The sequence below is a fragment of the Pseudoliparis swirei genome, chromosome 24 (assembly GCF_029220125.1).
Source record: "Pseudoliparis swirei isolate HS2019 ecotype Mariana Trench chromosome 24, NWPU_hadal_v1, whole genome shotgun sequence".
In the NCBI taxonomy this organism is placed as follows: domain Eukaryota; kingdom Metazoa; phylum Chordata; class Actinopteri; order Perciformes; family Liparidae; genus Pseudoliparis; species Pseudoliparis swirei.
This window is the reverse complement of record NC_079411.1, coordinates 15,673,343-15,696,353: the sequence shown is the minus strand read 5'-3', so window position 1 is coordinate 15,696,353 and position 23,011 is coordinate 15,673,343. Positions and strand designations below refer to the sequence as shown.

Genomic DNA, 23,011 nt, shown 5'->3' with positions numbered 1-23,011 from the left:
TTTTAAAAAGATGTGTAGTGGAAAGGTCATTGCAACGTATAATCATCGTAATACGTGATGACACGCACATATCTGCACTCGTTTTGTTTTGCAAAGGTTGCACGTTATTGTTGTTTTGAAAAGATATGCAGTGTAAAACTCTTTGCCAAATATTTGAACTTGTCTTAGTTTTTCACAGATTTCACTTTATTGTTATTAACTTTTAAAGATATGCAGTGTAAAACAGGTTAATTGGAGCCCACTCCTCCTCTCTACCTCCATCTGCCTGATGGATCATGGAGGTCTGGATCGTGGAGCATACTACCAACTATTCTTACACTGTCATATTCATTGATTGTGTTGTTACTGTGTTTTAATTTGTGTATAATGATTCCTTCTGTACACATGGCATCTACTCCATCCTGGAGAGGGATCCTCCTCTGTTGCTCTCCTGAAGGTTTCTTCCCTTTTTTCCCCCCGTGAAGGATTATTTGGGAGTTTTTCCTGATCTGATGTGAGGTTCTGGGACAGGGATGTCTATGTGTACAGATTGTAAAGCACTCTTAGGCAAATTTTTAGTTTGTGAAAATGGGCTATACAAATAAACTGAAATGAAAAATTAATTGCAGCCACAAAAAGCTATTTCTTTGCCAAATGTTATTTTTTGCAGATAGAACTGTATTTGTATTCTGTGAACGTAATTGAAAACGTGTATTAGTTTTTCGTCTGATGGAGCAGTCTGGTTCAATTGAAAGTGATTGCAAAGTAATTATATTATTTGAAAAAGCACAGATGGAGGATTCACAAGAAGTTGTTGTTTCAATAAAATATTAAAATTCAATAAAAATTCAGCATGGATGAAAGTGGGGCATGAGAGAAAAAGTTTGAGCACCACTGCAGTACATAGCGAATGAAAAAGGGCTTATTTCATTTTTCTTTTTGGTTTTAGGAATGTTCTGTCGAATATGTAGACGGCATAAACAGTTGAGAGGAAACCAGGCCTGGCCCTTTCTAGATTCTCCCTGCCAGTCCTACAGAAAGGATAATTGGCTCTTCAATGGGATGATGATGTCATTTCAGGCAACACCATCCGTACATATTTACGCCCACAGTGGTCCTGGAGCATGCAGCTGTCGTGGGGCATTCAAGTACTTATACTGGCTAATAAAGCATGAAATAGCTATATATTTATTACATTATAAGTAGGGTTGGGTACCGAAACCCGGTGCCAATATGGTACCGGTTCCAATACAACCGGTATTACCCGGACCGAAACGCAACGCACATTTCGGTGCTTCTTTCCGGTGCCTGAGCCGATTGAAATTGAAAAAAAATATTGTAGTGAACTTCTCTGGTGACGCCGCCCTGTCAGCAGGTTACGAGCCTCTCATATTTAACGTTGACAGCGGAGGCTGCGCCGTGTGTGACTGTGAGCCCGTGTGGAGCACACCAGTGTCAGGCTGGGCGCGATGAGGAGACCGTCACCGGTCCCCCTGAACACGTGGAGACCGATTATGACGAGCAGCCTGAACTCAGATTAGTACCGTAACGTTGATTGCAAGTCTTGCATTCATAAAAGTAGGCCAAGAAATAATAAATTAGCCATTATAACCATGCTTAAGCTAGCTCGTAGCTAGCGCTAGCTACGACTCTGGCGTGACAGTCTGCTAGCAGATGTGTTGATGTACAGCGATCCCGGCTGTATACCCGGTGTTACCGGGAATATAATGACGGAGGAATAAAGACCGTGGGGCATCACTTTGTTTCAGTGTAACTCGCTGTCAGAAGCAAAACTTTATTTGTCACGTGTCATCTTCAGTCCCTCTGATTGGTTGTTCTCTTTGCCCATCAAAACAGTGACAGGATTAACCCTATAAGGTCTGCACATGACAATACATATCACATATAATGGAGAACATATATTGTGTATGTTAACAGTCTGATATTACGGAGTTGCAGTAGAGAGGGTCAGCAGCTTCAAGTTCCTCGGCGTGCACATCTCCGAGGACCTCACATGGACCACGCACACCACTCACGTGGTGAAAAGGGCCCAACAACGCCTGTATTTCCTTAGGCGACTGAGGAAATTCAACATGGCCCCCCGCATCCTCAGAACATTCTACACCAGTACCATCGAGAGTGTTCTGACAGGTTGCATCACCGTCTGGTACGGGAACTGCACCGCCCTGGAGCGTAGGGCACTACAGAGGGTGGTGCGGTCGGCACAGTACATCGTTGGAGGTGAGCTTCCTCCATCCTGGAGATATACAGCAAGGGGTGCGTGGCCAGGGCCACGCGGATGCTGAAAGACAATAACCACCCCGGCCACAAACTGTTCACCCTTCTACCGTCAGGCAGGCGATACCGCAGTATCAAGTGCCGCACAAACAGACTGAGGGACAGCTTCTTCAGTCAGGCCATCAGGCTGCTGAACAAGGACTGAGACCCTCATTAACACTACACACCAGAACATATTCTGTGAATATCTATGGCCATGGTGTATATTTTATTACATTGTTTATATATATATATATTGTATGTATATACATATATATATATATATAGTCTCAAAAAAGTGTATATTTTATTACATTGTTTTATATATATATATTGTCATGATGTATATTCTATTACACTGTTTTATATATATATTGTTAATACTTTCTTCTTTTTTGTGTGTGGATATTGTATAGTTTATTCTCATTCTTATTCTTTTTTTAGTCTGCTACTGCTGTCGGGTGTTTTGCACATAAGAATTTCACGAACCGATTATACTTGTATAAAAGGGGATGTGACAATAAAAACTTGAATTGAATTGATATCCGTTGTGTGTCAGTGCTCCACGATAACGGCTTCTACAGGGAATATGGCCGAAGAGGTTTTTAATGTCCTCATTGTGCGGTTAAAAAAAAAAAGTATCGGTTCAGGCACCGGTATCGTTTTAAAAGTACCGGTTTAGCACCGGTATCGGAAAAAACCCAAACGATTCCCATCCCTAATTATAAGTACCCTAACCACACCAACTAGCTAATCTGTTGGGCTGCACCTATTTGGACAAGCTCAATGTAAGCTTCTTTTGTACATGTTGAAAATTGACAAATAATTATATTTTTCTTGCATAAAATTAGTTAAAGAATTCTTATACTGCATTTAATTGTCGAGCGTCTTTTAATGTTAACTTTTCAAACTTTTTTTAAAGTTGGCAAAAGCCCCAACTATAATGTCTGTCCGTCGCCCCCCCCCCCCCCCCCGAAGCTGTAAACCTAGGGGAAACACTGAACTCTTTCATAAAAAAAAGAGAAAAAAAAGTAACTAAGCAACCAATCTACTTCTTTTTATACTGGCACCCACAAGCCCAGTGTATGTGAATAGTCACGTGATAGTTTTCAGGCTCGTTCTTATTGACAGAAATGGCCAGTCACGTCCACCAGAAGTGGTTGCAATAGAAACAAAGTGTTCAGGAGATAATACCGTTGAGAGGCATCTCCAGAAAAACCGAATGGAACACAAAAGCCTTGGTCAGAGATGTTCTATCAGAAATTTGGTGACAATAATAGATGCACCGATCCAACTTGTGAAGAAAGCCCAGCAGAGGCGCTTCTTCCTGAGGAAGCCAAAACAAGATGGCATGCCCCCTGAAATTCTAGTTAACTTCTACAGAAGTGTGATAGAAAGCATCCTCTGCCAGTGCTTTACTGTGGGGTACTCCAGCGGCACAGCAGAGAACAGGAGCGATCTGGCCCGGGTGGTTAGGACCACACAGAGGATTGTGGGAGTTACCCTCCCTGACTTGGACACCGTGTATGCTGGCCGCCTCCAGAAGAAAGCCAGCAACATCTACAAAGACATCACACCCCCGGGGACTCTCCGTTTGTTCCACTAACATCAGGAAGAAGATTCAGGACTATTAAAACCCGGACTAACAGGCTGAGGAGCTTTTTCCCCAGAGCGGTTTATAAATAAATATTCAAAGCCCAGATATCAGTATTAGGCCACGATTGCTTAAATATTGCAGAAGATTGGAACTACAAAATCCAGGCAGGAAAAAATAATTATACACAGGGTTCAGAGCCTACAGGCATTGAGGTCTTTGTTAGAATACCACCATCTGGCCAAATTGCATCACATTCTACATTGCATATTACTTGTTATCCGGCAATGGTACGTGTAAAGTAGACGAGATGAACGTTCTTTAAAATGTGTGAAGCACATACACTACCGTTCAAAAGTTTGGGATCACCCAGACAATTTCTTTTTTTCCATGAAAACTCACTTTTATTTATCAAATGAGTTGCAAAATGTATAGAAAATATAGTCAAGACATTGACAAGGTTAGAAATAATGATTTGTATTTGAAGTATTAATTTTTTTCTTCAAACTTTGCTTTCGTCAAAGAATGCTCCTTTTGCAGCAATTACAGCATTGCAGACCTTTGGCATTCTAGCTGTTAATTTGTTGAGGTAATCTGTTGAAATTTCACCCCACGCTTCCTGAAGCACCTGCGACAAGTTGGATTGGCTTGATGGGCACTTCTTGCGGACCATACGGTCAAGCTGCTCCCACAACAGCTCAATGGGGTTGAGATCTGGTGACTGTGCTGGCCACTCCATTACAGACAGCATACCAGCTGCCTGCTTCTTCCCTAAATAGTTCTTGCACAATGTGGAGGTGTGCTTTGGGTCATTGTCCTGTTGGAGGATGAAATTGGCTCCAATCAAGCGCTGCCCACAGGGTATGGCATGGCGTTGCAAAATGGAGTGATAGCCTTCCTTATTTAAAATCCCTTTTACCTGGTACAAATCTCCCACTTTACCAGCACCAAAGCAGCCCCAGACCATCACATTACCTCCACCATGCTTGACAGATGGTGTCAGGCACTCTTCCAGCATCTTTTCACCTGTTCTGCGTCTCACAAATGTTCTTCTGTGTGATCCAAACACCTCAAACTTGGATTCATTTGTCCATAACACCTTTTTCCAATCTTCCTCTGTCCAATGCCTGTGTTCTTTTGCCCATACCAATCTTTTCTTTTTATTGGCCAGTCTCAGATATGGCTTTTTCTTTGCCACTCTGCCTAGAAGGCCAGCATCCCGGAGTCGCCTCTTCACTGTCGACGTTGACACTGGCGTTTTGCGGGTACCATTTAAAGAAGCTGCCAGTTGAGGACCTGTGAGGCGTAGGGATGGGTATCGTTTGGGTTTTTTCTGATACCGGTGCTAAACTGGTACTTTTAAAACGAAACCGGTGCCTAAACGGTGCCTGAACCGATACTTTTTTTTTTTAAACGCACAATGAGGACATTAAAAACCTCTTCGGCCATATTCCCTGTAGAAGCCGTTGTCATGGAGCACTGACAAACGACAGATATCAGACTGTTAACATACACAATATATGTTCTCCATTATATGATGTGATATGTATTGTCATGTGCAGCCCTTATAGGGTTAATCCTGTCACTGTTTTGATGGGCAAAGAGAAAAACCAATCAGAGGGACTGAAGATGACACGTGACAAATAAAGTTTTGCTTCTGACAGCGAGAGTTCCACTGAAACAAAGTGACGCCCCACGGTCTTTATTCCTCCGTCATTATATTCCCGGTAACACCGGGTATACAGCCGGGACCGCTGTACATCAACACATCTGCTAGCAGACTGTCACGCTCATAGCTACGAGCTAGCGCTAGCTACGAGCTAGCTTATGCATGGTTATAATGGCTAATTTATTATTTATTGGCCTACTTTTATGAATGCAAGACTTGCAGTCAACGTTACGGTACTAATCTAAGTTCAGGCTGCTCGTCATAATCGGTCTCCACGTGTTCAGGGGGACCGGTGACGGCCTCCCCGTCGCGCCCAGCCTGACGCTGGTGTGCTCGACACGGGCTCACGTAGTCACACACGGCCAGGGTTGCCAGGTCTGTGTGACAAAACCAGCCCAATGGCCAATTAAAACCAGCCCAAAAACCAGCCCAATATCACAACTCAAAATATGCCCGTGCCAAACCATATACACTGCTTTTAAAGTCCATGTCCAGTACCGCTGCTAACCATGTTGGTGTCCTAAGCATAACTCCTTCATGATGGGTGGGGGCGCAAGTGACTTTTTTTCGTCAGGCGCCGGCACCGGAGCTCTGCGGCGCGCGCGAGACGGAGATCGGAGTCGTGTTAACGCGACACGTAGAGACAGAATGACATGCTGCTGTAGAGACGACCAACAACAGACGGATTGGAAGCTCATTCTGCACATGCGTTAAATGCGTACATTTTTTAAAACTAATTAATCCTGTAATTTAATCATAACGCGTTATTTTTCAGAGCACTAATATATATATATATATGGTTCTTTTGAAATAAGTTTTTTTGAGAAATCATAGGTTAGGGCACTTATAAGCTAGATAGCTTCAGCCTCGACCCTTTCGGTCAGCCACTTTCTTCTTTTGTTGAATTCTGATTGTTGTATATTTTGCTGATCGAAATAAACTAAACTAAAACAAACTAAGGGGTTAAAAGGGCCCCATTTGTGAATCCCACAGAACCAAACCCACCCCGGGATGGGGTGTTGGAGTAATCACACGAGGTGATTCTCGCCAAACCGTCCCAACCCGTTGGGGAGGTAGGCGATTCATAATCATACTCGCCTATGAATCGCTCCTCCCGTGTAGGCGATTCTGAATCGCCTATCGCCCACCGCTCCTGTGAGATTCACAAATCCCTGCTGCTTTGCTGGAAATCACTTCTACTTACAGACTCTGGTTCGGGGCTCCGTGACGTCACTAGCACCAAAGTGCTTAGATGTCACGTGACAATGTTTCCATGGTGACGGACAAGATCACACGAAGGCACTGCGCGGATGTGTCGGCGTGTACGTGCTGATCTGGAGTCAGTTTGGTAGGATTTGGGTATAAATAAATTATTTCATTTAAAATATGGATTTTTATTTAAAGATATCCATGTAATTTGCATGCAAAATAGGTCTACCCGAACCAGCGGACAAAAAATTCAACCCGCGGCAACACTTCAAAAGTAGCCCAATTCCGCGGGAAAACCGCGGACCTGGCAACACTGCACACGGCGCAGCCTCCGCTGTCAAAGTTAAATGATAGGCTATCGTAACCTGCTGACAGGGCGGAGTCACCAGAGAAGTTCACAACAATAGTTTTTCTTCAATTTTAATCTGCTCAGGCACCGGAAAGAAGCACCGAAATGTGCGTTGCGTTTCGGTCCGGGTAATACCGGTTGTATTGGAACCGGTACCATATTGGCACCGGGTTTCGGTACCCAACCCTAGTGAGGCGTCTATTTCTCAAACTAGAGACTTTAATGTACTTGTCTTCTTGCTGAGTTGTGCACCGGGGCCTCCCACTTCTCTTTCTGCTCTGGTTAGAGCCCGTTTGTGCTGTTCTCTGAAGGGAGTAGTACACACCGCTGTAGGACATTTTCAGTTTCTTTGCAATTTCTCGCATGGAATAGCCTTCATTTCTAAGAACAAGAATAAACTGGCGAATTTCACATGAAAGTTCTTTTTTACTGGCCATTTTGAGAGTCTTATCTAACCCACAAATGTGATGCTCCAGATAATCAACTAGCTCAAAGGAAGGCCAGTTTTATAGCTTCTCTCATCAGCAAAACAGTTTTCAGCTGTGCTAACATAATTGCACAAGAGTTTTCAAGGGTTTTCTAATCAGATATTAGTCTTCTAAGGCGATTAGCAAACACAATGTACCATTAGAACACTGGAGTGATAGTTGCTGGAAATGGGCCTCTATACACCTATGGAGATATTTCATTAGAAACCAGACGTTTCCACCTAGAATAGTCATTTACCACATTAACAATGTATAGAGTGTATTTCTGATTGATTTAATGTTATCTTCATTGAAAAAAACAATGCTTTTCTTTGAAAAATAAGGACATTTCTAAGTGATCCCAAACTTTTGAATGGTAGTGTACATACCCACAGACAGAGAAAACTAGCTTTATAGTTTAAGAAATATGTATTCTCTTTCTTAAGATGAGGCGATCGATACCACTCTCATGTCTGTGTGGTAAATATAAAGCTACAGCCAATAAGCTTAGCAAACAGACTGGAAACTGGGATGAATAGCCAGGCTGGCCCTGTCCAAAGGTTCCAAAATAAAACCTCTGGGTCCCTAATTAACAAGTAAAAAAAACAAAAAAATGTAATCATGGAAAAACCAAACGGGGAGACATAAGTCTGGATTTTAGAGGGTGTTACACAGGGCATTATTTCTTGGCTAGATGCAGTCACTTTCAAGAGTCTCCACTGGTTGCCTGGCAACCTCACAGTGATGGAGAGACTCCAAACGGATGCCGTCTATAGCTTTATATCTACATACAGACATGAGGGTGGCATTGATCTACTCATCTAACTCAGCCCGAGCAGGGAGATTTTGAAAATGCGTAACTATTCTTTAAGGATTGCTTTTCCCCGCTGAGAAATAAATGTGGTTTGAAACATGATGATCAAGCAATTGCTGTGTGCCGATTCTTAATCCCCTCCTCTCTTTCTGTAGTGTTTTTTTGTTTTGATAGATCAAAGTGTGCATGACCATTTGTTGATGGTGAAAATACTTTGCCATGGGGTATGCTTTGTTAGTGTAAGAGCCACAAGTGTGTTTTTAGTAAATTTAAGTTTCAGAATTGTTTATAATTTAATATTTAGATTTATGCTCATTTTGGAGGAACTATAAGTTGAATATATTAAAAGATCTTTATGTTAATGACTGACGCTCGAGCCAGGCTATTTAATGACGTCATCAGGTGTAAGAGCAGAGCCGCATTAGACATGAGTTTTTTTACCGTAAGACTGAGATCGTTTTGAACGTTTATTATTTTGTGTACTTTGTTAGCATTTTTTGCTGTTGAAAATAAAATCGAAAGAAAAGGAAATGAATGGTCTCCTGTCATGCGCGTGAGAGGAAACTCACTGTGTCTGCAGCTCTTTAGCGGATTAAGAAAACAACAACGACGGAACGCCGCTACAATAGTAAAAAAACTTCTCCACGGAGTTGACAAGAGGATTTCAGATGCCAGCTGAAACACGAGGAAAGGATCTAAAACCCCGCGCGCTGCGCCGTGGTGCTGCTGACCGAACGAAAACGTCGGAAAAGGTTGGAAATACTTTTTGAACATTTGCACGCAATTTGCGCATTGCTTTGTTAATATGATGTCCGAAGATAAGGAGTTAATGAATGCTGAAAGAACGGAAGCTAAGAGAAGCAGAAAGTTAACGGAGAAAGCACTGGAGGAGAAACTGCACAGGCTCATTGGAACCAGGAGAGGAGTATTAGCTCGGATAACTGGAAAAAGAAACAAAATTAAAAGTTTAATGACTGATGCCGGCAATCTTCAAAAAGTGACAAAGTTAATGGATAAGGATTTAAACCCTCTTGTCAGTGAGCTTAAAAAGATCAGCGGACAAGTGGGAGAGCTTCTATCTGAAGAAGAAAAAGATGCAGATATTAACAACTGGTTGGGGCCAAAGCTGATGACTATGAGACAGTTTGCAGTAGAAGCTGAGCAATGGATGATGTGTGCTTTGAGTGAAAAAGAAATGAGCAAAAAAAGTACAGCTGATGACGAAGCCGGTGATCAGGATGAAGATAAAGAGGATGTGAATCCTGAGGATAGTGTTTCACAAGTGACAAGCGTATCTGCCCGGTCGGGCAGGTCATCAGTGTGTGCTTCTGAAGAAGCAAAGTTAGCTGGCCTGGTGGAACGTGCCTCAACTTTACAGAAGAAGCAGGAGCTTGAGTTGGAGTCAGCGCTTATTAAAGCCAAGCTGGAAAGGCTGACTTTGGATGCAGCAATTGCTGAAAAAAGAGCTCAAGTAAATGTGCTTAAAAGCTATGAGAAATCAGAGGATGGCATGAACAGCTATCTGTACTCACAACTTGAAGTGCAAAAGGAGGAGCAAGAACTTTTCCCACACACTAGCACAGCTGAACGTGGAGCTACAGTTCGCATGCGGCCGCAGCAACTTACAGAGCAACAAGCTGCGAGGCCAAGACAGACAGACAGCCCTGACAGACAGCGTGACAGAAGCAGGAATGCAATTCTTCAGGTAATGCAAAAGCAAAATCTGATCACGGAAATGTTGGTTAATCACCAGAAACAGGCTCAGCTACCAGTTAAAGAGGTTACAGTTTTCAAGGGTGATCCACTTACCTACAGATCATTTATCAGAGCTTTTGAACAAGCTATTGAACAGAAAACTGATAGTGATCCAGACAAACTGTACTACCTGCAACAATACACGGCAGGAGAACCGCAGGAACTCGTACGTAGCTGTGAGCACATGCCATCACGCAGAGGGTTCAGGGAAGCGAAACGACTGCTTCAGAAGAACTATGGAGATGAGCTGATAGCAAGCGCTTACATTGACAAGGCCTTAGAGTGGCCACAAATCAAGTCTGAAGATGCGAAAGCACTGAATACTTATGCTATATTTCTGACTGGATGTCGTAACACAATGGAAGATGTGGAGTTCATGGCGGAGATGGATAATCCTACAAATATGAGAATTGTGGTTTCCAAATTGCCATATAAAATGAAAGAGAGATGGCGCAATGTAGCATTTGACCTCAAGGAAGGTAGAGGTCACAGAGCAAGATTTGCTGATTTTGTTAACTATATTGACCGTCAAGCAAAGATCGCCATGGACCCACTCTTTGGAGACTTCCAAGACAGACGCACATCTAGTCAGCAAAGGCAAGGAAAAGGAGAAACTCTTCAAAAGTAGAACGAGAGGAAGCAGCTTCGCAACAAATGTGTGGATGGAGAGGAAAAGGCCGGATGCAACAACATGGCAGGCCAACCCAGTTAAGGCAGCTAACGCCTTCGAGCCGCCATGTCTTTTCTGTCAAAAGAATCACACATTGGAATCGTGCAGCAAGATTAAAGGGATAGCACACAAGGATCGTGTAGAATTCTTGAAAACAAAGGGAATATCCTTTGGATGTTTAACACGAGGACACCTTAGCAAAACGTGCAAGAAGAGGATGGTGTGCACACAGTGCTCACAGAAACACCCAGACATCCTTCACATAGCGAAAGAAGCCAACACTAATATGTCATATAAAGTGGCGAGTGAGGACAGTTCTTCAAATGAAGAGGTCTCAGGAGCCCAGAACTCAGTTAAACCAGAAATAGTTGGCTATGCTGGGACAGGAAACACAGAGTGCATGCTATCGATTGTACCAGTGAAAATAAGATCCTGTAAAGGTGGAAGGTGTATAGAGACGTATGCTTTTATAGATCCTGGAAGTACAGCTACGTTCTGTACAGACGAGCTTCGAAAGAGGCTGAACATTAAAGGAAAACCGACTCAGATATTATTGAGCACTACGGCTCAAGATAAACCTGGTGAGCAGAAGCTAATCAACAGTCATATGCTCTCAGAACTGGAGGTGTGCGGCCTTGAGGACACGAGGTACGTCCAGCTACCCAAAGTCTTCACGCACAGCAGTATCCCGGTCCAAAAGGAAAACATTCCGATGCAACAACATCTGCAAAAATGGCCGTATCTGCATGAAGTAACCTTACCACACATCAACGCTGAGGTAGAACTTCTCATTGGAGCTAACATCCCAAAGGCAATGGAGCCGTGGCAGATAATTAATAGTCGGGATGATGGGCCCTACGCTGTGAGGACTGTCCTGGGCTGGATGGTGTGTGGACCCGCAAAGAACGAGACTACTGATTCCAAGATGGAGTCTGCTCATTACAGCGTAAACCGAATTTCAGTGTTGGAACTAGAACAGCTAATGGTTCAGCAGTACAACACAGACTTTCCAGAACGGCGCTATGGTGACAAGGAAGAGATGTCGCAAGAAGACAAGCAGTTTATGCACTCAGTGCAACAGACAACAAAGTTTGTGGATGGACATTACTGCGTAGGACTTCCATTGAAACATGAAGCAGCTAACATGCCAAGTAACCGCTGTATGGCAGTACCGCGAGCTGCTAGTCTGAAGAGAAAACTGAAAAAGAATGATGTCTTTCTTGAAGACTATAAAGGCTTCATGAAAAGCATATTGGATAAAGGCTATGCTGTTGAAGTTCCTGAGGAGCAGCTTGACCGTGATGACTACAGGGTGTGGTACGTTCCTCACCATGGGGTGTACCACCCGAAGAAAAAGAAAATGTGTCGTCTTTGACTGCATTGCTTCTTTTCAAGATGTGTCATTGAATGGACAATTATTGCAGGGACCTGACCTCACCAATACACTCATTGGTGCCTTACTGAGGTTCCGTGGGAATCCAGTAGCCATGATGGCGGACGTTGAATCGATGTTCTACCAGGTCAGAGTTCCAGAGATGGATGCAGACCAATTGAGATTTCTGTGGTGGCCAGACGGCGACCTGAGTGCGCCGATAAAGGAGTATCGGATGGAAGTTCACCTTTTTGGAGCCACTTCGTCTCCCAGTGTCGCTTCTTACGCTTTGAGGAGAACAGCGGAGGATAGAAGAGACACAGCAGATCCAGAAGCTGTTGAAACGGTTCTGAGAAACTTCTATGTGGATGACTGTTTAAAATCTACACCTACGGAAGAAGAAGCCGTTGTCTTGGTTAGGAATCTGCGGGACTTGTGTGCTGAAGGAGGCTTTAACCTCACAAGGTGGGTGAGCAATAGAACAGTCTTGCTATCCATCCCTGCAGAGCACCGAGGCAGCGAGCTAAAAGACCTTGATCTCACGCACGATGTCTTACCGACTGAACGAGCTCTTGGCGTACAGTGGAGCACAGAAGATGATACATTCACATACAGTATCAAGCTGCAGGACAAGCCATTGACCAGAAGAGGTATCCTCTCAGTCGTAAACTCCATCTATGACCCTCTTGGCTTTCTTGCTCTAATCATATTACCTGCCAAGCTTCTGTTAAGAGATCTTTGTAAAGAAAAGCAAGAATGGGATGAAGAAATCAGTGTTGGAAAATCCAATCAATGGTGCAGATGGCTGGAAAACCTCACGCACCTCTCGGACTTCCGTATAGATAGGTGCGTTAAGCCTATGGGATTTGGACAGGAAGTGAAAGCACAGTTGCATCATTTTTCTGATGCCAGCGAGAGTGCCTATGGCACAGCATCTTACCTTGCGCTGGTAAATGAGTAAGGCAAACCCCACTGTTCCTTTGTGATGGGGAAATCGAGAGTTGCCCCGCTTAAACAGGTCACTATACCAAGACTTGAATTAACTGCAGCAGTTATCGCAGTTAAGGTGGACAAAATGCTACAAGAGGAGTTGCAAATCCCTCTTCAGCGGTCCATCTTCTGGACTGACAGTACGACAGTTCTGAAATACATTGACAACCGGACGTCACGCTTCAAAACCTTTGTGGCAAACAGGATTAATCTCATTCAAGAGGCTACCAAACCATCACAGTGGAGGTATGTCAGAACATCACAAAATCCTGCTGATCAAGCCACCAGAGGCATGAAAGTTAAGAGCTTCATAGAAGACGATATGTGGAACAAAGGACCTCAGTTTCTGTTGTGGCCAGAAAGTGAATGGCCACAGAGGCCAGATAAAGAGAAGCAAGACACGCAGGAAGATCCAGAGGTCAGAAACATTGCTGTGTATACGATCCTTGCCGAGGAGAGTGCTGACCCTGTGAACAAACTGCTTCAGTACTACTCAAATTGGGACAGACTGAAGAGAGCAGTTGCATGGATTTTGAGAGTCAAGGAAACTCTGATCCACCTGAGGGACAAAAGAAAAGAATTACAGCACTCCATTGGTCAAGTCAAAGAAAATCCACAAAGACTGAAATTACGTATGCAGCAACAAATGAAAAAGGTCAAATCTGACATAGAAAAGAACACACTAAGCTGGGAACAGTTGCTGGCTGCAGAAGTGGAAGTTATCCGACATAGTCAGAAGCAATGGTTTCCTGATGAAGTGAAGGCCCTCTACGGTAGTGGAACTGTCAAGAGAAATAGTCAGCTATACAAGCTTGATCCCACTTTGCAAGATGGCATCTTAAGAGTTGGAGGACGACTGGATAAATCGACAGAAGGTGCCAAACACCCAGCAATTCTGTCAAAAGACTCCAGAGTCGCCTCCCTCATTTTGCTTGATCTGCAACTACATGTTGTCGCACTTGAGACAAAAGTTTTGGATTCCGAAGGCAACCTCAGCCATCAGAAAACTAATCTCAAGATGCACAGTCTGCAGGAAACTCAAAGGCAGAGTGGGAGAGCAAAAGATGGTGAATCTGCCGGAAGATCGTCTAACACCAGACCAGCCACCATTTACCAATGTGGGCGTAGATTACTTTGGCCCCTTTGAAGTCAAACGGGGCCGGAGCACTGTCAAAAGGTACGGTGTAATGTTTACCTGCCTCGCCATTAGAGCAGTGCATATAGAGATAGCAGACAGTCTTGACACCAGCTCTTGCATCAACGCCATACGCCGCTTCATAAGTAGAAGAGGCCAGGTCTCCATCATGCGCTCTGACAATGGCACAAACTTTGTCGGCGCAGAAAAAGAGTTGCGAGTGGCCATTGAGAGCTTGAATGAGTTAAAGATTGAAAAAACTTTGCAAAAAAAAGGCATTAAATGGATGTTCAACAGCCCAGCTGCTTCCCACCAAGGAGGAGTTTGGGAGCGGCAGATTCGTACTGCACGGAGAATCCTTGGCGCACTTGTGAGAGAACAGACCCTCACTGACGACGACCTCCAGACACTGATGTGTGAGGTCGAAAGTATCATTAATGGACGACCACTCACGAGCCCGTCCGATGACCCATGCGACATGGAGCCTCTGACGCCCAATCATCTGCTGTTGATGAAAGTGCAACCCAACATGCCACCGGGAACCTTCACCGAGAACGATCAGTATGCAAGGAGACGCTGGAGGCAAGTACAGTACCTCGCAGATCTGTTTTGGACCAGATGGACTCGAGAATACTTACCTCTCCTCCAGGAACGGCAGAAATGGTCAAGGTTGAAGAGAAACTTCCAGCATGGAGATGTGGTGCGAGTAGTCGACAGCTCGTCACCACGAAACACATGGATAATGGGAAGGATAACCCAAACCATACCGGACTCCAGTGGAACTGTACGCAGAGTGAAGCTGCAGACTAACACCAGCACGCTGGAGAGACCCGTCAACAAGCTGTGTTTACTGCAAGAAGCAACGTGAACACAAGAAGACCAGATGATGAAGAAATGTAAAATAAAGACTGTTAAACAAGACTTAGATTAGCAGTGATTATGAAGATTTGTTTAGTTTGATACTTGACTCAGTTGTTGGCTCTTTAAATTTAAGTTATTTGGTAATGGTGTAACCTTTAAGCTTAACCATTAGGGGCCGGATATGTAAGAGCCACAAGTGTGTTTTTAGAATATTTAAGTTTCAGAATTGTTTATAATTTAATATTTAGATTTATGCTCATTTTGGAGGAACTATAAGTTGAATATATTAAAAGATCTTTATGTTAATGACTGACGCTCGAGCCAGGCTATTTAATGACGTCATGACGGCAACAGGTGGAAGAACAGAGCCGTATTAGACATGAGATATAGTTTTTTTACCGTAAGACTATGAGATCGTTTTGAACGTTTATTATTTTGTGTACTTTGTTAGCGTTTTTTGCTGTTGAAATTAAAATCGAAAGAAAAAGAAATGAACGGTCTCCTGTCATGCGCATGAGAGGAAACTCACTGTGTCTGCAGCTCTTTAGCGGATTAAGAAAACAACAACGACGGAACGCCGCTACAGTTAGCTTGCAGCTTTTAAAACTATAAACACCCTTAATTGCCCTATTTAAAATCAGCAATGTGAGCTCTGACAACAACTGTTAATAACTAAAGAAACTATCATTAAACGATTGACTCGAAACCACGATTTAATTCTTTAGGTGCCATGATTCAATTCAAGACCGATTCTCCATGGACTAAATAGAAAGAGGAGAGTTATTATCAGAATCATACAAATGTTATGGCCGTGGCTTTTCAAATGAAACGGACGGTGGACATTTATTTTCTTCACCCCACAACAGTTGGCTGAAGTTTGCTACTGCCTGATTTTGGTGATCTGCTTTGCCAACATTAGTCTCTCGGTGACTAGGTACTACTCACAAAATACTTCACCTTCTTCTCGCAAAGCTATTTTTTAAATTGAAAGAATCCATAATGTGACAAAAGACTTGTCTTTTCATGAACCAGAAAATATCTAACTCCCCTACCAGCAGATTAGTGTCGCACAGTAGCCAGTGTTAATATTGTGTGTGTGGGTCACTGACACTACTTAGACATAGGACAGATTTAAATTTCCATTCAAAAGAAACAGTGAAGTTGTACTTTTTGTAAAACATGTTTTCACAAGAGTAGTTAGTGTGTAGCGCAGACATGGGCAAACTACGGCCCGCGGGCCACATCCGGCCCGCCGAACTTGTCCAAATCGCAACTTTGTTTACTTCCGGTGTGCGTTGGCGCGGAAAGTACTCGTCACACGAAACCCTTCACCGTGATTTGTCAATCCGTTTGTCTGTCAACATTTTGCGAAAAAAAACAACCAATGAACACTCAGTAAATCACAAAGGACCCGCCCACCACACAGGTGAGACTCATTTAGAAACAGCCGCAGTGATTTTGGCGAGCAGCGCGGAGCCTCCGGAGGAGGAGCTGCGGAGCCACGAGGAGGAACACGCAGCCACAAGAGGTCCACTTGGACCGGGTAAGAGTCTTTACTAGACGTTACGTGTCCCGTCACGGTGTTCGTTACATGTGCGCGGTGCTGACTAGTAGGCTATTGTATTTTACAGAGAGGATTCACCAGCGCCTGCAGCTCCACCTGCCCGGCCAGCAGAGAGGTCTCGTGACACGATGACATGATGTTATTATAGTGAAGCCATATTGTAAATAGTCTGTGCCAATAGTTGTGTTCTGTTTTCTATTTCTCAACATGTATATAATGTAGTTTTATTTATTTATGTACAATACATATTTATTTGAAGAAAAAAAAATGTAATGGTAATTTTTTATTTGAACACACCCCATGAAACTTTATCTGCAATATGAAGTCATTTCTCAGTCCCATCTTTATCATTTTGGTGAATGTGTGACGGACCACATAATTTTTACTCAAAACGATAATAACAAATTTAGTTTTCCAGATTTATTTACATGTATCTAGCATTGTATTCAGATATTTCACTGCTTTTGTGAACCTATGACCTTTGGAAAACCAATTTCAAACACCAAAACAGTTCGTCCACATGAGTAAAGGTGTGTTTTCAGAAGAGATATGAAGAATTAAAAAAAATCTAACTTCAATTTTCAGCTTTAGGGCCATATTTTCTCTTTCCACTTGTAACTGAGGACAATTGTGCGTCATTATATAGAGAGCTGAGACAATCCATCCATTATTTTGCGGGGTTTAAAACAATTAGAAATTATTGAGCTTTATTATTTCGTTGGGTAATAATATGTTTTGAATGTTGAAAGTTATTCCATTGATCTTTTTCCACTAAATGTCGATTTCTTTAACTTTGCACCTTCAATTGAAATGTATAAAAATCAGACGCAATCTTCAGGTTTAATAAATTACATTGCGTGTCCAAATGCTCCTGGCCCGGCCCCTCTGTCAAGTTTTAGAACCGATTGTGGCCGGCAAGTCAAAAAGTTTGCCCACCCCTGGTGTAGCGCATTCTTTTTCTTTTCTTTTTTAAAATTGAGTCAACAAACATAATGCTCTGTACAAAGATTGGTTTTATTATACAACTCCATTCAGTAGATGTTTTACTCATAAAAAAATCTAAATTGAGTTGGTTGACACAAGATGAAATGCCTATAGTACATTTATTTTGTCTTTAACGCCTTGCTGAGAGACTCAGCTCATTGGCTACTTCTACAAAGTTATGCAGTCAAAATGAATATAACTATGTCTAACAGGATAGACAAGATAAAACACTGAGTCCCAGTCAAACCTTAAGTTCAATAATAATAATAAAAATAATCCTACTAAGCTTAATGTAGAAAATATGAGCACAAGATGGCAGGCCAAGGTAAACTATTTTTAAAGAATTGCTTCTACAAAACAGCAACATACAGTATTCAATTTAAAATTATAAATACACAGAAAACAAAGCTGTGTTTTCTTTTATGACTGAAAAAAATAAAATTAACGTTGCACTTTGTATGAGGACTACACTAAATGATAACTGACCTGGTGCAATATGAACTCCCTCCTTTTAGTCCAAACTACAGAATGACTCATTATGATAGTGGCTGAAAGTCAATGAATGTGACTGAATAATTGAAATATCAACCATGTCAAATAAACTGCCAACTGGCTAATTGTACCACAACACAAATGTTCACTCTCTTCCATCTATTAGCCAAACACACATGCAATTAGTGTTCCCAACTCTTGGTATACAGCAGATGTTAAATAGATCTGTAAATATCTGTCTTGTAAAGTCAACAACTTGCCTTTCAGCACTTTAGTCCTGCTTTCAAAAGGTCAGAAGTTGTTGTGCTTTATGGTCTAAATGCTACTCTATAAACAGCTCTGGGATGTCAGGAAACCATGTCAGCATTACTGGAGTAAACAATCTAATGTGATTAAGAAGAGTCACAAGATCCCAGTAGACATAGGTGCCAACTTTGAAACTGCTGTAGGTTTGACATTTGGGGAAAGGGTAAAGGTGGAAATCAGTATGCATTGTGAGATGGTTGATCATCAATATAATAAGTGTTTATAATCAATATTTTCATAACAAATGTATAAAATTAAAGCTAATGTTGCACGGTGTATTGTGGTATCGGGTATCTTAATATTTATGGCAGGTATCGTAGTTATAATTGTGTTATTGTGACAACCCTAAACAGAGCATAAAAAAAGGGAACAATGTGAAAAGGAGTCGTTTGTTGAGTTTATCTACAAACAATTATCAACTAAATCTGGCAACTCTGGTTAACTCACAGCTCTCCGAGCATTTTTTTTGGCTGCAATGGGCAGCGTTGTTTAGTGAAAACGATCAAACCCTACCACACTACCTTCATCCCAACCGTGGCTTGACACAGCTAGCAACTCACTGGTGAACATAATGAAGGAATTTAGCAGCTAAAAACAGACAAATTAAAAACGTTACAACTGGTCCCTCCGGTCATCCCAGAAATGAGTATGATGAATGTAGATAAAGATCCTATTTTCAATGAATTTATCTTTCTTTGAAGAAAATATAATGCATGTTCCTTGAACTAAGAATTGCTACCGTGTGTAATATTTGCAATCATCCCAATTATCCTCCCAAGAGGATAACATTGACTGCTAAACTTCAAGCCCGACTGAAAAATAATATCACCTCTATCATGTCCCACTCAAGATAGAAACATCATAATACCCTGGTATTTCATGACTTTGATTGTTGTTTGTTTACTGTCTGAGTGATCTCGACAAGAGATGGAGGAGGGCCTCTTTTGACTTGGCCCAATACAAAGTGATAAGGGTTATGACATTTTGCTAGGGGCTGAACACTGACAAATCACGTTAGGGCTTGCAAAAAAAAGCAAGAAACCCCATCAACATACCTTCAACCGTTTGACCATTTCATCGTTGCTGATTTTCTCCGTAATCTCCTTCACTCCGGGAGGATACACTATCTTTCCGTCCCCCGCCGGTTTCTGCTGTTGCGGGAACTCCATGCTTGTTGACGGTATGATCCGGTCTTCTACTGGCCTCTATGGGTCAGAAAACAAAAGTTCAACACAACCATGCTACCGCACATACCAAAACCTCGTTTTAAGCTATATTGTCATTTGCCAATCATCAACGATACCCACGAAGAAAAACATACCTGTGTATTTAACGAGTTTCTAGTCCGGAGAACTTTTCAAACAGATAGCCACCATTAAACCAACATCGTACATAGTGTTAGCTTGGATGCTAAAATACCCCAGCTAAACATAAGCTCGATATTTTCTATAAATGTCCCACCAAAATAGGTATCGCCAGAGTAACAAGCGCAGGTACTATTCCGGTAAGCTAACAGCTATGTGCACCGCTAAGTTGTTGGGAAACACTTCAAAACAACACGAAAGCACCCGGCGTATGGGTACTGTCACACAGGTTATTAAATTAGCTAGCTAGCTAGTTGCAGTGCAAACATTCATTGGCAAGCGGCTAGCATTTTGCGGGAAGGAAGTGATGCTAGCAGCGAGCGGCTAATACTCGTTAGCTGTGCTAGCTAACTGGTTAGCCTGCATTGCTAGCTGATAGGCCGCAAACTAGTGAGGTCCCCATCACATCTCCAGCTATAGACACTCACAGAGGAAGTGAAGTATCATAACATCGCAGCCTAAACCACCCGTGCTTGTGATCAGTTCCTGTGGTTTACAACAAGTGCAACTACTTTGTGAAGTTTAAAAATCAAGCTAATTTACTTGTTACTGTCTTTTTTCCACTTCGACGCATCGCTCCGTACTGCCGCTAGTTTACAGGCGAAGAAGGGTTGCTACCGTTGCCCTGAACCCTCCTCTCGCACCAACAACTTGCCTCCACAGAGGATTTTTAACACCCTAACAAATACAAAATTAATCACATTTAAAATATACACCTACGACTACAACAGTAGAATATTTGCCAAGCGCCCCCTCGTTTGTATTTACCTCTGAAGTGGGCCGTTTTAATTCATCAACACAGGTTGGGTTTAGTTTTCGGCACAAAGCTCTCTGTCCGTTCAGCTCAGTCAGTGCTGACTGTGTGAAGGCTGGGTACACAGCGCCTCCCTCGGTCTGACGTGAGTACTGCAGCACCAAATACATGGCGGGAGTCAGACACAAACAGCTCGCGCACCCGAATCACATCACCGGATTGTGGGTTTTATCTTTAACATATATCCCGTGTAGACACTATGTTGAGTTAATTACATACATGAGTGATTTTCAATATTAATTCCCATATGTATGATATCATATTCCTGTTTCGTGTGTGTGTGCGTGTGTGTGTGCGTGCGCGCGCGCATGATATACAACTACTACTGTGAGTAATCACAATTGTAGTAGATTCTGCTTTGGAGAGAGGGCGAGTGCAATCACTGGCACCGACAACTCACTGGCAACTCACTGGCAACTCACTGGCACCTCAGTGGCAAGTCTGTGGCAAGTCTGTGGCAAGTGCCACAGACTTGCATAGATAATGTATTTTTTTAGACTTACTTAAAATATGCAATACGATATTGCTGTACAATACTGCTGTACTATATTGAATATTGTTTTGCTACTACTACGTTTCACTTCGTAATATATAACACTTATATACCGTGATATGTATAATGTACCCGCCTTTCTTTAATAATAAAAAATATATAATTATTTTTTTTACCATGTCATACTGTTATACCTCCATGAAATTCTCCTTTGAGGAGATGCCACTGTTAGTCTAAAGTTTAAGCACTGGCACTCAGTGACACTTGCCGGCACTTGCCAGCAGTTGCCAGCAGTTGCCAGCAGTTGCCAGCAGATGCCACTACTAGTCAAAAAGTGCCACTACTAGTTAAAAAGTGCCACTACTAGTCAAAAAGTGCCAGCAGACGGAGGGTCGGCCGCAGTGACGAGTCTGCGACGATTTAGTGACAAGCTTCACTGAAGTGCCCGGACAGCGGAAGAAATCACTTTCATGATCACAGAATGGAGGAGCTGCGGTTTAGCTAGATAGATAGATAGATAGATAGATAGATAGCTAAAATAGCTAGATACACAGATGGATATATATATATATATATATATATAGTGTCTTTTTGTAGACACTTACTTACAATATGCGATAGTGCTGTACATTACTGCTGTACTATATTTAATATTGTTTTGCTTCTACTACGTTTCACTTCGTAATATATTGTAGCGACCCTGTGAAGTGGCTGTCAATCAAAGTGTGGCACCGTGCATGCTGGTCGAGGGGGCGTGCCTGTGATTGGCGGAGTAGAGGGGAGGCGGGGTTAACCTGTCGGAAAACGGGAGTTAAGGGTGGTTGACGGGAACCGTTGTTGTTGACTTTCGACCTGCTAAGCTGAGAGGAACACGCTGTATGTGTTGGTGGATGCCCAATAAAGGGAGGATTAATAACGTCGTCCCGTCTCCGTGTCATCAGTGCCATAACGTCCGAGACGTTACAATATCATGGTATATAAGTGTAATAGATTACGAAGTGAAACGTAGTAGTAGCAAAACAATATTAAATATAGTACAGCAGTAATGTACAGCACTATCTTATTGCATATTGTCAGTAAGTGTCTACAAAAAGACACTAATTAATATATATATATATTAATTAGTGTCTTTTTTATATATATATACACACACATCCATCTGTGTATCTAGCTATTTTAGCTATCTATCTAGCTAAACCGCAGCTCCTCCATTTTGTGATCATGAAAGTGATTTATTCCGCTGTCCGGGCACTTCAGTGGAGCTTGTCACTAAATCGTCGCAGACTCGTCACTGCGGCCGACCCGCCGTCTGCTGGCACTTTTTGACTAGTAGTGGCACTTTTTGACTAGTAGTGGCACTTTTTAACTAGTAGTGGCACTTTTTGACTAGTAGTGGCATCTGCTGGCAACTGCTGGCAAGTGCCGGCAAGTGCCACTGAGTAGCTGTGGCAACTACTGGCAAGTGCCACTGAGTGGCAGCGTCGCTAGGGGGATCTCGCCCCTACTGAAAAAATGTGTCAGCGGGGACGGAGGTGGAGTTTGGAGGGAGTGCTGGCAGCGGACCAGGATGGGCATGAGTGCTACAGGGCTTTGCTGCGATTTGCCAAAGATACGGGGCTAGGCCGCAGGATTTAGTGGCGAGTAGGTCTGTTGGCGGGGTCAGTAGTTGGGCAGTTAATTAGTATTTTGTTTTGTTTTATAGGTTTATTTTGTTTTATTTTTTATTTTTGAGTAGTTAATACAGTTATACATGAATCTGCACACTCCGGTACAGTAGGTGGCGGTATGCACCGAGGCAAGTTGGTTGCGATCCGCCATTCAAATTTAAAGAAGAAGAAGAAGACATCTCTGGC

The 23,011-nt window shown here is 42.7% G+C and overlaps 1 protein-coding gene across 2 annotated transcripts in view; it reads right to left on the bottom strand.

The window, feature by feature from the left end:
* The window catches only part of pds5a (PDS5 cohesin associated factor A), a 50,191-nt gene extending 29,514 nt beyond the window's left edge, over positions 1–20,677 (bottom strand). Inside the window, exons 1-2 of one of the 2 annotated variants that reach the window (XM_056409471.1) lie at positions 20,620–20,677; positions 19,543–19,692 (exon numbers count right to left, since the gene is read on the bottom strand). In XM_056409471.1, the coding sequence (XP_056265446.1) occupies positions 19,543–19,656 (114 nt within the window). In that variant the 5' untranslated portion in view covers positions 19,657–19,692; positions 20,620–20,677. Of the gene's footprint in view, positions 1–19,542; positions 19,693–20,394; positions 20,491–20,619 lie in introns of those variants that run through there. The other variant, XM_056409472.1, reaches the window with a different exon arrangement.
* Positions 20,678–23,011: the final 2,334 nt, after the last annotated feature.